Genomic DNA, 17150 nt, shown 5'->3' on the forward strand with positions numbered 1-17150 from the left:
GAGACTAAATTTCTACCCGGGGATCTTGTTGCCACCTCTGTTGCTCCTGTTGTCACTTTCATTTGTACCAAAGCCAGTGATATAAATTCCCGATGGCTTCCTGTCTGGAGAGACTGATCTTCTGGAGGGGACTGGGTGGGTTGTTTTGGTGTTATACGGGGGTGCTTGTACTGGGCGGTTGTATTGGGATTTGTGCTGGCTGCTTATTGGGGTTTGTACTGGGAAGTGGTTGTTCTGGGGGTTGAGGGGAGGGCTTGTACTTAGCGGTTGTATTGGGGTCTTGTACTCGGGATGTGGGGGATTGTACTGGCGGTTGTATTGGGGGGTTTTACCTGGGGGGGTTGTATTGGGGTCTTGTACTTGGGATCTGGGGGGTTGTACTGGCGGTTGTATTGGGGGGTTTTACCTGGGGGGGTTGTATTGGGGTTTGTACGGGGAGGAGGGACTGTACTGGAGCGTTTGTATTTGGGGAGGTTATATTGGAGTTTGTACTAGCAGGGGTTGTATTTGGGTTTGTATTGGTGGGGGGGGAGTAGGAATATTTAACATGACTATAATGACTTCCGCAAAAAGTCATTAGTCATGTTAAACTTTCCTACATTTGTACATCGTCTGAGAATCTGTAGGGATTATGGAGATCCCAACTTCTAGGGATGATTCACAGCCAGATTGAATCTGATGATGTCATCGGAGTATTTGGGGGTCTTGGTGATGCTGACAGACGCTCCAGTTTTGTAGGGACCCATGTGGTGATCAGCTCTGCCATGAAATTTGCCAATTTGGTCACAAATCAAATGATTGCTTGCAGTCGTGTTGTACTGGGGGTAGCAGGACTTTGGGCCATGTACATTGTAAGATATGGTAGAAGCTCTATACGTTTGAACACCATAAGGTTGTTACCGTTTAGTTAATCATTTCATACTATATCTGTAGCAGAAAATAATTTTTGTTCTCCTGAGACTAATTATCACCTTTCTCTGATCTAGTTGGCCAGCGTCAAAAGACGGAACATGTGAGAGTGGCGGGTAAAGAGAAGTGCGCTTACTACTTCTGGCAGGGTCGCCATTCCACCGTTAGTGAGAAGGGCACGTCGGCGCTAATGACCATCGAGCTGGATGAGGAGAGAGGAGCGCAGGCAAGTTCCTACTTCCTCTCTTTACTATTAGATCGCGAGGACTCTGCGAAAAAGGAGGATTCCCGGAAACCTCCAGCCTGCCGTCATTGGCTGTTGGGTTGTGGTGTCAGACCCCTGCATGCAGCTGTAGACGGAGTTGATACTTTCTTCAAGACTGCAAAACTGACACTCTTTACTCTTTCAGGTCCAAGTTTTGCAGGGCAAGGAGCCACCATGTTTTCTTCAGTGTTTTGAAGGGGGTATGATTGTGCACGCTGGGAGGAGAGAGGAGGAAGAAGAAAATGCCCAAAGTACGTCCTGACTATATGCTGGTCCTATGCAGCTGTGCTTGCTATAAATCTGATAACTGACTACCCTGTTTCCCCACAGATGACTGGCGGCTGTACTGCGTCCGGGGAGAGGTTCCTTTGGAGGGTAATCTCATTGAAGTGGCCTGTCACTGCAGCAGCCTCCGCTCCCGGACCTCCATGATACTGCTCAATGTCAACAGAGCGCTCATTTACCTCTGGCACGGCTGCAAAGCACAAAGCCACACGAAGGAAGTTGGGAGGACGTCCGCCAGCAGGATTACAGAAGAGTAAGTACGGTAGCCTCTTATGTGCAACTAGAAGAGTCTGGGGGGCGCCGGGAGCATCTTATGTGCTGCTAGAAGAGTCTGGGGGGCGCCGGGAGCATCTTATGTGCTGCTAGAAGAGTCTGGGGGGCGCCGGGAGCATCTTATGTGCTGCTAGAAGAGTCTGGGGGGCGCCGGGAGCATCTTATGTGCTGCTAGAAGAGTCTAGGGGGCGCCGGGAGCATCTTATGTGCTGCTAGAGTCTGGGGGGCGCCAGGAGCATCTTATGTGGTGCTAGAGTCTTGGGGGCGCCAGGAGCATCTTATGTGCTGCTAGAGTCTGGGGGGCGCCGGGAGCATCTTATGTGCTGCTAGAAGAGTCTAGGGGGGGCGCCGGGAGCATCTTATGTGCTGCTAGAAGAGTCTAGGGGGCGCCGGGAGCATCTTATGTGGTGCTAGAGTCTGGGGGGCGCCGGGAGCATCTTATGTGCTGCTAGAGTCTGGGGGGCGCCGGGAGCATCTTATGTGCTGCTAGAAGAGTCTGGGGGGCGCCGGGAGCATCTTATGTGCTGCTAGAAGAGTCTGGGGGGCGCCGGGAGCATCTTATGTGCTGCTAGAGTCTGGGGGGCGCCGGGAGCATCTTATGTGCTGCTAGAAGAGTCTAGGGGGCGCCGGGAGCATCTTATGTGGTGCTAGAGTCTTGGGGGCGCCAGGAGCATCTTATGTGCTGCTAGAGTCTGGGGGGCGCCGGGAGCATCTTATGTGCTGCTAGAGTCTGGGGGGCGCAGGGAGCATCTTATGTGCTGCTAGAAGAGTCTGGGGGGCGCCAGGAGCATCTTATGTGCTGCTAGAGTCTGGGGGGCGCAGGGAGCATCTTATGTGCTGCTAGAGTCTGGGGGGCGCAGGGAGCATCTTATGTGCTGCTAGAAGAGTCTGGGGGGCGCCGGGAGCATCTTATGTGCTGCTAGAAGAGTCTGGGGGGCGCCGGGAGCATCTTATGTGCTGCTAGAAGAGTCTGGGGGGCATCAGGTGCATCTTATGTGCTGCTAGAAGAGTCCGGGGGCGCCGAGAGCATCTGATGTGCTGCTAGAAGAGTATGGAGGGCGCCGAGAGCGTCTTATGTGCTGCTAGAAGAGTACGGGGGGGCATCAGGTGCATCTTATGTGCTGCTAGAAGAGTCCGGTGGGCGCCGGGAGCATCTTATGTGCTGCTAGACGAGTACTGGGAGCATCTGATATTCTGCTAGAAGAGTCCGGGGGCGCCAGGAGCATCTTATGTGCTGCTAGAAGAGTACGGGGGCGCCGGGAGCGTCTTATGTGCTGCTAGAAGAGTACGGGGGGGCATCAGGTGCATCCTATATGCTGCTAGAAGAGTACGGGGGCGCCGGGAGCATCTGAGGTGCTGCTAGAAGACTGCTTGTAGAGATGCAACAAACTTTAACTTGACTCTTGACATGCTATGACTTTCGTAGTTTATTCGCATCGTTTTATGGTCTGAGATAACTTTCCGCAAAGCGTCATTATAGTCATGTTAAACTTTCCTACATTTTGTACATTGTCTGAGAATCTGTAGGGATTATGGAGATCCCAACTTCTAGGGATGATTCACAGCCAGATTAAATCCGATGATGTCATCAGAGTATTTGGGGGTCTGGGTGATGCTGACAGACGCTCCAGCTTTGTAAGGACCCATGTGATGATCAGCTCTGCCATGAAATTTGCCAGTTTGGTCACAAATCAAATGATTGCTTGCAGTCGTGTCCATGGGGTCCTCAATGATGCTCCCTGTAACATGTCCCTACAGATGTCCGCTAGAAGCCGGGTTGCATAGCAGCAGCAAGGTGACTATATATGAATGTGATGAGGGCTCCGAGGCCCTAGGATTCTGGGACGCTCTTGGCAGGAGAGACCGTAAAGCCTACGACTGCATGCTGCAAGGTAATCCATGCTTCTACACTCCCACTCTACCATCTCCAGCGGCACAAATGCTGATTCTGGTGCATTACATTGTCTTAAAGGGGTATTCCCATCTCTGCTACACATGGTTGCCATGCGAATACCTATGTGGTTTGGATAGTCAGGAGGACAGAACCAAGAACGGCCCATATTAGAAGCGGGATAGCTCGCTGTGCTACACGGTGTCCGTAATTCCCAGTCCCTTATCTGAAATGCCGTTAGACTGCCCCCCTCAGCTGTGTTTATTACTTCGTGTCACCACATACAGCAAGGCCTGGGACCGCATCTCAGAGATAGGACCCACGTCTACCATAAAAGTCCTGATTGGAACATCCCTTTAAAGACTTGCATCTAACTCCTAAGGAGGCTGTAAGCTTCTGAGGACACATGCGTTGGTCCGCCATCTACAAAGTGCTGCAATATATCCCCCTCCTGGTGCCAATGCCGGATTCTTCATGTAGGGATGAACACGAAGGGGTTACAATTGTCTTACCGATCCAAGAGTGTGAAAACCTCTATAAAAACTTTCAGGTGGCTTATATACTATAATAGGCTGCTCTGAGCCATCCACGGGTCGTTTCCATGATTTACATGGGACTGCTAGATCAGATGTGACCACTCTTTTACGGATTATTTTCCCCTTAAACAGATCCAGGAAAATTTAACTTTACGCCGCGGTTATTCGGTCTCAGTAGTTCGTCTGGTGAATTCACTGCTGCAGAGTTCATGTATCCGTCCCGTGTGACGTCGCTGGTAAACTCCATGCCGTTCTTGCAGGAGGACCTCTACACTGCCTCGCAGCCAGGTAAGTGCCCAGCTGTTGCAGCTTTAGGTCTACTCTGTAACCTCACACTTTTTTTTTAGGTCAATAGTGTCAGAATTGCAAATGGCAGCAACTGTGACCAGCAGATCTCAAAAAATCCAACCTTCGTGCATTTTTTGTGTCCTTCAGGTGACTCTTGTGGCCATTTGGGATTCTCAGCGAGTCCCTATCTACCTCAATGATGGTGAAGGTCACAGGCGAACACAATCGCTTCCACAGCCAGAGGCTGTCGTGTAGCCCTAACCTTATGGAGCATCCATCACAAGATCGCACCATTGAATGTTAAAGGGGTTCCCAACTAAATGGGACCCCATGAGGATAACAGCCGCTGAGTCCTTTTATGTGAACCGCCGCTCCATTCACTGCTATGGAACTGGCCGATAACAGAAGTGAGTGGAACCCTGGTCACATGCGCACCGTGGCTTCAACCACAAAGGAGACTTGCGCTCTGCCGTTCTCCTCATTGTCGGGGGTTCCAATGACCGGACCCTCTAAACCTTCTGCCTGTGTATAGATGATGTATTTACTGGGAAAAACCCTTTTATGTTCTCTTATGACAGATCATCAAACTACTAATGACCATTAGTATGTAAGTGCTTCTCCTGCTCAGCCCCCACCACCCCGGTGACCTCATCGCTCCACCCCCGGTGATGTCATCAGAGGTTTTACAACATATGTAAAACACAGAGCCTGACTGACAGAAGAACAGCACATTTAGGGCTCTTGAAAAGGGGAGGACAGAAATAACCAAATGAGAATACAACTAAACCGCTATTATGTCAGGCACAACTCAGCGGCCCTGACAGAAGATACCGACCTACCACCACCAGATATCCGGCAGGCTGAAGAACCTGCAGTGATGTCAGTGCTGTGGGAGGAGCCATTGTGCAGTTTGGTAAAAAAGATCCGGTGGGCTGAAGGACCTGCGGTGATGTCTGTAAGAAGAATTTATGTGTTTACCAAGGAGAAGACAATCCCAGATCTTGTGTAGAAGTCTGGGTCCCTAGGAGAAATACAAATCACACCAGTCTTCTTGCGGTATCAAATGATTTCTAATGTATTCAAAGTTATATGTGGTTTATATACCATAAATGACATCACCGGAAAAGTACATACCTCCAAGATGAATAAGAATACATGATGGGCTACTACTAAAATGTCTAACATAAGTTACACCTACATACAAAGAAATTGTTATAATGTCACTGAGAAGGTATGCAAGGGGGGTCTGGGAGACTGTCTTATCTTCTGTCTGTCTTTATCCCGTATCATTCACTGGTATATAGAAAAGGTTTTGTTTTAACCCCTTCACTACTTATACTAGCGGAATGCTATATATCTTGCTAGTCTACAATCTAATAGCAAAAACATTTAACTGATACATTGATCTACAATTTTCTTAACAATGTCACTGCTGTGGGAGGAGCCATTGTGCAGTTTGGTAGAAAGTACTGGATACTGTATAAACCGACAGCAACTACTATGATGACGTCACTGTCATGTGATCACCTGTTCGGTGGAGTCAGGAATCACATGACAAGGGGGGATCATTGTATCCAGGAGTCTGGTGATGTGTGGAATAGCAGAGCTGTGTGTGTGTGTGAATCAAGATTTAGCAGAGCTGTGTGTGTGATGTGTGGGGTCAGGATGGATGTAAAATATAGCAGAGCTGTGTATGTGTGTAATGTGCTGTATGTGTGATGTATTGTAATCAAGATGGATGTACTACAGCTGTGTGGCATGTAATAGAGCAGTGTGTGTAATTTCTGGGGATCAGAATAAATGCAGTAGAGCTGTGTGTGTAATGTGTGGGGATCATAATGGATGTACCATGTAGAACAGCTGTATTGCACATTGTGCCACCAGTAACACTGGTACTATAATTTCCCAATAATTAATAGTCATGTTAAGAAGGTCACGTGTGATGCGGGCTCAGGGTGTTGTACAGAAGACGCAGCATTCTTGCTGCATATTTAACGTATTTGGGGTTTTCCTTGTGTTCTCGAGTGAGCTCTTAATGCAACTCTATTTCCCCACTTGCTGTGCTCCCTTATCCCCTTAGTGACGCGGCCTATTGCATCCTTACAACCAAAACGATTTCTCAGGGATTTTCATCTCAACTTTTCAAAATCCATAACTTTATTTTTCCGCCAACGCAGCCGCATGAGTTGTTTTTTGTGTGACGAGCTGTAGTTTTCATTGGTGCCATTTTGGGGTCCATATGGCTTTTATGATCACTTTAACAGAATTTTACGGAGGCAAAATAAGGTTTTTGCCATAGTTATTTAAATTAGTTTTTCTTACGATTTTTTTTTTTTTCTGTGCAGGAAAAGTAGTGTGCAATTTATTATACAGGTCGCTATAGATAGAATGATACTGTTACGTTCGTGTGGGCAAGTCAGCACCGACCCATACAAATGTGACCAAAGATGAGGACTGCCAACAGAAAGCCAACACTCACCTTGCATAGCAGCACACATAACAGATGGAATTGCTGTAATAAATACGAGGGATTAATTTGTGAATTGGCCAAGTCACTTAAGCCGCAAGCCCAACGATCAAGGGTCTTCATTTCTCGTGGTTCCTACACTAGCAAGACAACTGACCCCAAGCTGCAGGGAGAATGGCAGGGCCCTACCTAATAAGCAAGGTGATGGCCTCGATAAAGGTGGCCCTGCACTGGAACCTCGGTCCTGACTATCTCTCAAGTGTAAATACACGGAACCAGACAGACTGGCACACAGGACACAAATCACCCACCAACACACTAGGGTTAGCATGCCAGAAACACAACCACATAGAACAGGACAGTTCACTCCTCATGTCTAGCCACCAGCACGGACATACAGAAGACAATGCTGTTCTCACCATATACACAGAACAGATCCACACTTGATGTCTGGCCACATTCACAAACACTGGACTAGCCCCTGTTCACACACATAACACATAACACATGTACAGGCAAGAAGGACCAACAAACCCTAGAGTGAAGGGAAACCAGTTTGCTCTTGTAGAGGGAGGATATTTATCTGCATCCAGATCGGTGGTGATCAGCTAGCAGGAGATCCCAGCCAGCTCAATGATTCCACACCTGTGGGGCTGTGCTGCTAGAAACCTATGTGGTACAACAGATCCCAGCCAGCACAATCATACCATACCTGTGGGGCTGTGCTGCTAGAAACCCATGTGGTACTACAGATCCCAGCCAGCACAATCATACCACACCTGTGGGGCTGTGCTGCTAGAAACCCGTGTGGTACAACAGATCCCAGCCAGCACAACCCTTGCAGATACCGATATGTGGGATTTTTTATTTATTTTTTTAATACAAATGGGGAAAAGTGTGCAAAAAAAAAAAAGGTTTTGATGTAATTTTTTTTTTTTACACTTTTATGTCCTTGTAGAACTTGAACCAGAACAGCTCTGTTCACTATGACGATGCACTTACAATGGTATTCATAGGCAATAGCAAGTCGAGACGACAATATCTGGCATCCTGCTGCAAATGGCGACCCATCCGCACTTCCGTAATTACATTGCAGAGGTCCGATGACTTCACAGAGGGAGTGTACTCCCTCTGTGAACCCTTTCCATGTTGCGATCTACATAGAAGCCGGCATGTAGGGAGTTGAAAGCTGAAATCGATGTTCTAATTAATCTCTCTGAGTAACAGCTGGTTCCCTCTGGCTCGGCTTCTTTTCCCACGAGACGTACATTTATGTCCTGGCGCGATAAGTACCACCCTGCCAGGATGTAAGCCTACGTCCTATAGTGTTAAGGGGTTGTGCCAAGGTGCCAATTGGATAAAATGATCACTTTTGTCCATGTGTGGTTTGGGACTGATCGGGCAAGATGAGTGACAGGCTGGTCAGCGTCTGCCGCGCTTAACCCCGCGTTCTCTGTTTGTATTTTTTTCTGCAGCTCTCTTCCTGGTGGACAATCACCATGAGGTTTACCTCTGGCAAGGCTGGTGGCCCACGGAGGACGACATGACCGGATCAGCTCGGATACGATGGGATACTGATAGGAAGTGTGCAATGGAGACCGTATTACAGTACTGCAAAGGTGAGACTGTACGCTGCGCAAAAGGAGGTCCGTCACCCGGCATGTATTGTAAGAAGCACCAAAATCTCAGCGAAGAGGACTTTGTGTCTTGTTGTGCTACACTTGCTGTGAAAAAACACTTTTTAAAAAACATTTCCCCCAATGCAGTTTTGGAGCACTTTTACTGCAACCAAACTGCCCCGTGTGAAGCGTAAGCTTCACAGTATAAACCTCGTCGTTCCGGATATCAGTCCGTCCAGTCAGGAAGCAGAAGTGATTGGGAAGCCATGACACCCACTTTGCTGCAAGTGAAAGTGACAACAGGGAGCGCCAGAAAGGGACTGCAAGCCGCTTCTCCTTTATTCTTCTGTTTCCTCCCTAGTTCTGGGTGCTGCTGGTGTCCTTCTCACTACCGCCACACGAGGCGCCACCTGCAGCCAATCGGGGTGTAACCAAGTTTGTGAAAATTAACATACAGAGGCAATAAATAACTAGAAGTGACTTTTCTAAAATTCCTGAATCTCAAATGCTTAGGGCACGGCTCGCACAGCGTGCCCATTGGGGGCGGGGGGGGGGGGGGCGGGGGAGTCTGCGCACTCACATATGGGGTTGGGGGGAGTGCGCACTCGTAGATGTGGGCGGGGGGTCTAAGCTCATACACATGGGAGGGGGGGAGTTTGCGCGCTCACACGTGGGTGTGGGGGCGAGAGTGCTTTCGTACACAAGGGGGTCGGGGGGGAGTCTGAGCTCGTACATGTGGGAGGAAGAGGGTCTGAGCTTGTACACATGAGGGTGGGAGTGAAGTCTGCGCGCTCACACATGGGTGTGGGGGAAGAGTCTGCGCTTACACATGAGGGTGGTGGAGGGGGAGTTTGCACTTGTACGTGGCGGTGGGGGAGTCTGCGCTCACACATGGGGGTGGGGGGAGACTGCGTGCTCATACATGGGTGGGGTGAGTGCGTGCTCACACATGGGGGGGGGGAGTGTGCGCGCTCACACATGGGGGGGGGGGAGTCTGCGCACTCACACGTGGGGGTAGGGGGAGTCTGCGCACTCACACGTGGGGGTAGGGGGAGTCTGCGCACTCACACGTGGGGGTAGGGGGAGTCTGCGCACTCACACGTGGGGGTAGGGGGAGTCTGCGCACTCACACGTGGGGGTAGGGGGAGTCTGCGCACTCACACGTGGGGGTAGGGGGGGTCTGCGCACTCACACGTGGGGGTAGGGGGGGTCTGCGCACTCACACGTGGGGGTAGGGGGGGTCTGCGCACTCACACGTGGGGGGGCGGGGAGTCTGCGCACTCGCACATGGGGAGGTTGAGTCTGAGCTCTCGTACAAATGGGGGAGATGGGAGTCTGCGCGCTCTCACATGGGTGTGGGGGGGAGAGTCTGCGCTTACTCATGAGGGTGGTGGAGGGGGAGTCTGCGCTTGTACACATGGGGTGGAGGGGAAGTCTGAGCTTGTACACGTGGGGCTGGGGGTCGGGAGTCTGCACGCTCACACATGAGAGGGGGAAGTCTGCGTGCTCCCAGATGGGGGAAGTCTGCGTGCTCCCAGATGGGGGGAGTCTGCGCGCTCACACATATGGGGGGGGGGGATCTGCGCGCTCACACATATGGGGGGGGGGATCTGCGCGCTCACACCTGGAGGGGGGGGGGGAGTCTGCGCTTGTACATGTGGGGGGGTGGGAAGTCTGCGCTCGTATATACTGGGGGAGAGAGTGAGTCTGCACACTTGTATTCCGGGGTGGAGGGGGGAGTGTGCGGATATACTAGGTGAAGATAGAGTCTGCGTGTAATAATTTAATTGATTTTTGTGTTCTAGGCAAGAACAGTAAAAAACCACCCAAGTCGTACCTGATTCACGCCGGCCTGGAACCGCTGACGTTCACCAACATGTTCCCAAGCTGGGAGCACCGAGAAGACATCGCGCAGATCACAGAGCAGGTGAGTGCGGGGCTCCGGCAGATATACAGGGAGCAACATACGTCTTACCTAAAACCGACGCCGGCGTGGAGCAGAAGTGTCAGATTTTGTGCCAAAACTACTCTAGATGTGTCGGAGCCTCTTGATACATTTGTTGCACTTCTTACCAACACAATCTTTGCTTAGACTCATGACCTAGAAGTGCCGAGCATTTTTTTTAAATTTTTAATTCTCTCATATACTATTGGAAAATGCACGTACCAGAACATTCCCCAAACCCCCAGGGCGCGGGGTCCCACAGCGCGGCTTTCCAGGGCATGGGGTTCCAGTTTGCGGCACAAATTATACTTAAATCTGTTGGTCCTGGGTGACCGCACCCTCTTCTCAGAAAATTAACGAGGGGGTTAAAAAGCAAGAAGAGTCACAAATGTCCCAAGTCGGCCTTGCAATAAAATGTGTGACTTTTTAGCATTACAATTCTGGTGTAAAAGTCCTCCTGACCCCCAGAGTGTTTGTAGGGATTGTTGTATTGTCCCACAGGCCGCGCCGATCTCATTCGGAGGGAAGGGGGGGTGTTGGTCGCATCGAAGACTCATCATTTCAGCGTTGGAGGAAATGGACCTTGTAGGCTGGGTTCCCACACGGCGTATTCCCAGCGGAAATCTTGCGGTTTGGCCGCAGGTTTTGAAGCGTCTTGGCCGCACGCTTTTGTGTTGCAGCCGGTGCTACAGTAGAGGAGAGCACGGCTGCAACGGGGGAAAAAAAATGGACATGCTGCGGCCAGAAAATCTGTGCCGCAACGCCAGCTTTGCTGTGACTGATTCGCCGTCCAGTGTGGACAAGATTTCTGAGAAATCTCGTCCACATGGCTGGCTAATGCCGGGATTAGCGGCCGCATGCGGATTTGCTGCAGCGAAATTCCAGACAGAATTTCCGCAGCATATCCGCCCTGGGAGAACCCAGCCTAAATGAACTTGTCGATGACTGTAGGGATTCGGGTTATTAAGCGTGTAGTGCTGCTAATATGGCTCTCCTGTCAGTGACACATTTGCCCTACTCGTTAGTTACCCGCAATATATTTCTTGCTTTTACAGGATGCCGAAGTCTCCGCTCAGATAATCCTGGTGGAGGACGTTCTGGCCAAACTGTGTACGAAGATCTACCCGCTGTCGGAGCTGCTCGCCCGTCCCCTGCCCGAAGGAGTGGACCCGCTGAACCTGGAGATTTATCTCTCTGATAAAGACTTTGAGGTATTCGCCACTCGCCGTCTGACCTTAAGAATTGTCTCAGTGTCTGACAGGTGGAGAATGGGCAGCCATGATTGATGGTCGGCAGAGTGGCTATTGGGAGGCGGTGTTCAGGCTCTGCATCCTCTCCGCTTCTCCTAAAAGTCTATGGGTGTCACGGAAACATGTGCTGGCGCGCTTGTATTGTAGGATGATTAGCCGGCACTGTGGGGCTTCTGACCGATGGCTTAGTGGAGGTGATCTGCTTTCTAGTACATTCTGAAAAACTAAAAGCACAAGAAAACAGGGAAAAAAAGCTGAACGCTCCTAAATAACCCCAAACAACCTATTGCCCTCTATTGAGTTTGTGATTCCAATGCGGAGACCTGCCAGGAAGCAAAGGGGCAACGTGTGACTGACCAGAAGTCCTCCACACAAGTCAGGTGTCAGTTCCCGTTACCCTCCATCTTGGGAATTCGTTGGCTTCATTTGCTCTTGGATCACATTCTGTCCGTACTACTCTGGGAGAACAGATCGTCACCGCGTACACCAGGCAGGGGAGGACCCTTCTGGCAGCCTCTTGCACGCTCCACTGCTGAAATTCTCCCAGCTTAAAGGGGTTTTCCAAAACATTAGGGGGAAAAATGCTAAATGGGCTTACAGTGCGGCAGGCGATCATGTGACGTCATTGTTCAGCTGACCGCGCAGCCACTGGCAGGCATCAGTGGGGATTCTACTATGGCTGCTGAGCGGTCACATGCACAATGACCGCCAAGCGCCACCGTGACTGCAGCGCTGGCTGGCGGGCCGCCGGGACGGGAGAGGATCCAATCTTTATTAACTTTAAGCCCGTTTTAAACTTTTTTTTCTTCTGTCTCTGTAAACCTTTCTGCAGTCCGGATCTGTTGGGTAATTCCATCATCCTCTCTCTGCAGATTGCATTAGAAATGTCCAGAGAAGAATACAGCACGCTGCCGTCCTGGAAGCAGGTCAACGTCAAGAAAGCTAAAGGCCTCTTCTGAAGAGGAGATCCACCCCGCTGGGTCCTCCGCCGCCTGCAGCCGTCTTCCATCCACTGAGACTCTGCTGAGTTTTGCACTCGCTGTAATTAGATTTGTGCACAATTCAATGTTTAGCCGTTGTGGACGATGAAACGAGGGACACGTGGTGTGAAATGTGATGTCGGGGGTGCAGCGCTGCGGCCCCTTGTTGTAGATGTACTGAAACAGCCAATCAGAAGATGAGCATTTCGTCAAGGAAGCCCATATGCATCTGCCGCGCACTTCAGCTGAGCGTCCACCTCGGCCACAAAGTAGCGGTTCTGGATTACGTTCTCTTTTGTAAATGTTTGTCAGATCCGATAGAATGTATTTATATCAGCAACTATGCAATATAATCACTGTGTAAGATCTGTGTTGTTACACAAGCCATGAAACGCAATGCCAATACTGCGCTAATGACGGCGCTCGTCTGAATACCACGTGCATTTGTGACATATTTTGTATCTTTCTTTTCTTTCTCTGCATGTGGTAACGAGGGGGTCGCGGGGCTCGTCTATCCACAGGCCCTCAAGCGAAAAGCCTGGTCTAGCCGTCCGTGGAGCGCCGGCGTGTTTGTCCCCCCACAGAAGCGCCGACAGTTACTCACAGATTTGTCTTTTTCCTCCTTCTGCTGATGTGTCAGACTGCGGGGGCTCCGCAGCGCCGCTCTAGTGCCTTGTTTGTGTACAGTTTATATCGTCTGGTATTTGTACTTTCTATAAACATGTATTTTGTGATATATGATCCCGAATTAAAGAAGAAGAAAAAGCTTCGCACAACATGGCGGTTGGTCTTATTGCCTTGTGACTGGCACAATGGGTTCTTTTACACTCGCCCGTGTAAACGTGACCTGTCCAGGCGTGGAGCCGGAATCGCTTGCTTGTTGGGGTCACTGGTTTTTAGCTCCCGTTGATCCGTTTAAACAGGCAGCATCCTCCATAACGGTTTACTCTGAGTGGAGGCCGGAATGATCTCCAGCGCGCTGCACCTCCACAGGAGCAATAACCATTGAGGCAACTATCGGGTGCTTTACCCGTCAGCGCTGCAGGGGTACATTTACGTCCTGCGGGGTCAGAGTATGTATGAAGAGAACATGCGGCGATCTCTCTTCATAGAACGCGGGCGCCGGCTGTTACTTACAGCGAACATCCAGCGGCAACAGCTTTGATGAGCTGCACGGCCGATCGATTATTTACCCCGCACGGTGAACGGCGTCAGAAAAAAATATGTGGGTTTTTTGGTCACCCTGTCTCCAAGAAAAAATGCTATAAAAAGCGATCAAAGAGTCGTATGTGTTCCAAAATGGTTCCAACGTAAACTACAGGACGTCCCACACAAATGTTGACGGAAAAATAAAGTTATTGCGCTCAGAGGATGGTGGCAGAAAAGAATGTAAAAAAATTTAAATATCTTTGAAAAAAGGTAAAAATACAGCAAAGAAAACCTATAAGTTTGGTAATAGTACTGACCCATAGAATAAAGTTATCCGGTCATTTTCGTTGCAGTTTGTGCGCCGTAGAAACAAGACGCACCAAAAGATGGCGAAATTATGTTCATTTTTTTTCCATTTTACTCCATTTAGAATTTTTTTTTAGTTTTTTCAGTACATTATATGGTACCATTTAAAAATACAACAAGCCCTCCGACAATGACGTCGATGGATAAATAAAGGAGTTACGACTTTTTTAAAGGGGAAGAGGAAAAAAAACGAAAATAGAAAAAAAAAGTCCGCGTCCTTAAGGGGTTAAGTGTCCAACTGTCATCTCAGGTAAAACGTCCCCAAGACTTGCGCTTCACCATGACCAAAAACGCGCGACTGGCTGTTGTGTAACTAATAGAGGTACAGCTGAATTGCAAATGGATTACAAGCTAGTCACAGCTGCATCCCGCTTGTGTTGTGGTCTGTGCGGGCAAAGTTGCGTCCAACCTGCATAATGCCCCATGCGATGAACCCGCCGGAGCATTTATAGGATGTGCTGGAGACGGCCATTCTCCTGAGATCCTATAAATACACCGCTGCTATCAACATCCCTCTAGACGTCTTCCTTCCAGTAGAGGAATTGATGCTACTTCCACTTGCTGCGGTTTAGTGGGGCCCTATGCGATGCAAGTTACCGCCCCGTGACTTTTGGCATTTCGGGGTATCTCTAAGTTTGGTGCTCTATACTGAGCTGAGTGCGTGGACGCAGCAATACAGATGCCATAGAATTAACAAAGTGGTTACTGAATTGGCTCAAGGGTCATGGAGGAACGGGGCAAACTACCGTCATATCCTTCTGTTCTGAGTGGGAAAATCTGGCACAGTCTTTTCTATGTATGATGGGGCTATTATATAGGGAGTTTATTAGAATTGTGCCTCAACCTGCTGCCAGCATTCGGTACTGCTCTTCATGTCTTCTGCACTAGCTGCCAAGTACCTGGTTTTGGCTGCCTAGTTCCATCCACTGCTGACAACACCATAATCGCCTTAAGTTAGTGATGTCCTCAGCCTTGATGTCTCATGTAGGTGACATTTGTTCTTGTTCCATCAGTGAGCAAGTTGTCCCCAACAGGAGGCATACCACGCATGGGTAGGAGCAAACCGCACCTATGTGAGACTTTAGTGCCGCAGCTGATGACCCCACCAACTTATGCTGATTGTGGAGATGCCACCTGGCTGGACTATGCTGTGACATTCAGAGCTCTTGCCGGTGTCAGGACAGCCCTCGGAGCATCAGGACCTCTCTCGGAACTCTTGCCGATGTCGGGACCGCCCTTGGTGCACTTGCCGGTGTTGGGGGGGGGGGGGGGGGCAAATAGAGTAATAGGGGTGAAGACAGTTACCCTGGACCAAGTAATGGGAATGGGGGTCGAGCAAGGGGTGGGCTTAGTACAGTTAGAACTGACAGCAGCTAATAGGACCATAAGTAGCATAATGAATATAAAGAATAACCACGATCAGTAAAGTGAGTGAGCTCGAAGCAAGAATGTCTGAAGAAAATTACAATATAGTAGGAATATTAGAAACCTGGCTTGATGATAAGTGCGGTTGGGCGGAGAATTTACACGGTTACAATCTCTTCAGAAGAGACCGTAGGGTCCACCTTACCCAACTAGTGTGAAAAAAAACATCTCTGCTGCTGTGAAAACCCACTAAAATCAATGAGAATGAGGAAAAAACTGAAAGGCTTGCTCTGTTCAGTTTTCCAGCAAAGAAACAGAATTAAAGGAAATCAGTAAAGTCTGGGACAACTTCCATCTTTTTTTAATCTCTTAATTTTCATGTTCTACATTTTTATTCTGTTCTATGGGGGCGTCCGTCTTGCCTGTACACTACTGTGGGCGGCGTCCGTCTTGCCTGTACACTACTGTGGGCGGCGTCCGTCTTGCCTGTACACTACTGTGGGCGGCGACCGTCTTGTCTGTACTTGACTATAGAGGCGTCCGTTTTTTTTTTTCTTTTTGTACGTGACTGTGGGGGCGGCCGTCTTGTCCGCACCTGACGGCGGGGGGGTGGCCATCTTACCTGAGCTGCAGTAACAGCATTTACATAGATGCTTTACAGTAGCCTAATGGACTATTCACACAATAGACAAGAGGAAACGCATTCACTTCTGTGGCACAGTGTTATGGGCATGTTTGTGACCTGTGCAGGGAGGGGAGCTGTGACATGAGAGTATTATTTGGCTTATTGGTTAGTGTGAAAACTCTAGGAGTTTAGAAATGTCAAAAAAATCAACAAAAATTTTTAACAAACCTAAAAAAATGAGTTACCCAATCAGTGAAGACCGCAATAGAAAGTCCATGCCAAAATTAAGCTGTGAGGGCAGTCAGAGGATCTACGACACAACTTCGTAGATGGAGGCAGAACTGGGATGCGGTACTATGAAGTAAGGGCTCACACCCACTAGCGGTTTTACTTCTTGTGCTGCGAGAGCTAGCAGCACTAGTCCCACTGAAAACATAGGTAGAATTTCGTGGACTTCTGCCATAGCTGTGACAGGAGTTTCCTTCATCCCCGCGGGGACCGCGGGGATGAAGGAATCCTCTGCCACAGCTGTGGCAGAAGTCCAGCATGCTATCCCATAGCTTTCAGTGGGGTCGGTGCTGCTGCGGGCACCATTGAAAGCAGTGGTTTTGTGGCAACTCCCGCAGCATGATTTTTGGGGAGGGCTTAAAATATAAGCCCTTCCCCGAAAAATCGACTCTAGCTAGTTAAAAAAACAACAAAAAAAAAATCTTTACTCACCCCTCTGCCACAGATGCGTCCTCCAGCTGGCTCCCCTGCACTGCTGTCCAGCACTTTCAGCAGGCGGGGATTTAAAAATCCCTGCCTTCTGAAAGGGCTGTGCTGATTGGCTGAGCGCTCAGCCAATTACAGGCAGCGCTTATCTATTCATCAATGGAGGAAAAATCGCTGCATGCTCTATTTTCCTATGGTTTCCGCACGGATGGCTTCCATTGAA

At 49.5% G+C, this 17150-nt stretch overlaps 1 protein-coding gene across 1 annotated transcript in view; it reads left to right on the forward strand.

The window, feature by feature from the left end:
* SVIL (supervillin) overlaps positions 1-13484 on the forward strand; it is a 160130-nt gene extending 146646 nt beyond the window's left edge. Inside the window, exons 36-44 of the mRNA XM_066584709.1 lie at positions 987-1135; positions 1320-1425; positions 1505-1712; positions 3491-3624; positions 4292-4447; positions 8390-8533; positions 10339-10460; positions 11534-11689; positions 12601-13484. Of these exons, the coding sequence (XP_066440806.1) occupies positions 987-1135; positions 1320-1425; positions 1505-1712; positions 3491-3624; positions 4292-4447; positions 8390-8533; positions 10339-10460; positions 11534-11689; positions 12601-12687 (1262 nt within the window). The 3' untranslated portion in view covers positions 12688-13484. The remainder of the gene's footprint in view (positions 1-986; positions 1136-1319; positions 1426-1504; positions 1713-3490; positions 3625-4291; positions 4448-8389; positions 8534-10338; positions 10461-11533; positions 11690-12600) is intronic.
* The last annotated feature ends 3666 nt before the right edge of the window (positions 13485-17150 follow it).

This window comes from Eleutherodactylus coqui, chromosome 12, assembly GCF_035609145.1.
Source record: "Eleutherodactylus coqui strain aEleCoq1 chromosome 12, aEleCoq1.hap1, whole genome shotgun sequence".
Lineage (NCBI taxonomy): Eukaryota > Metazoa > Chordata > Amphibia > Anura > Eleutherodactylidae > Eleutherodactylus > Eleutherodactylus coqui.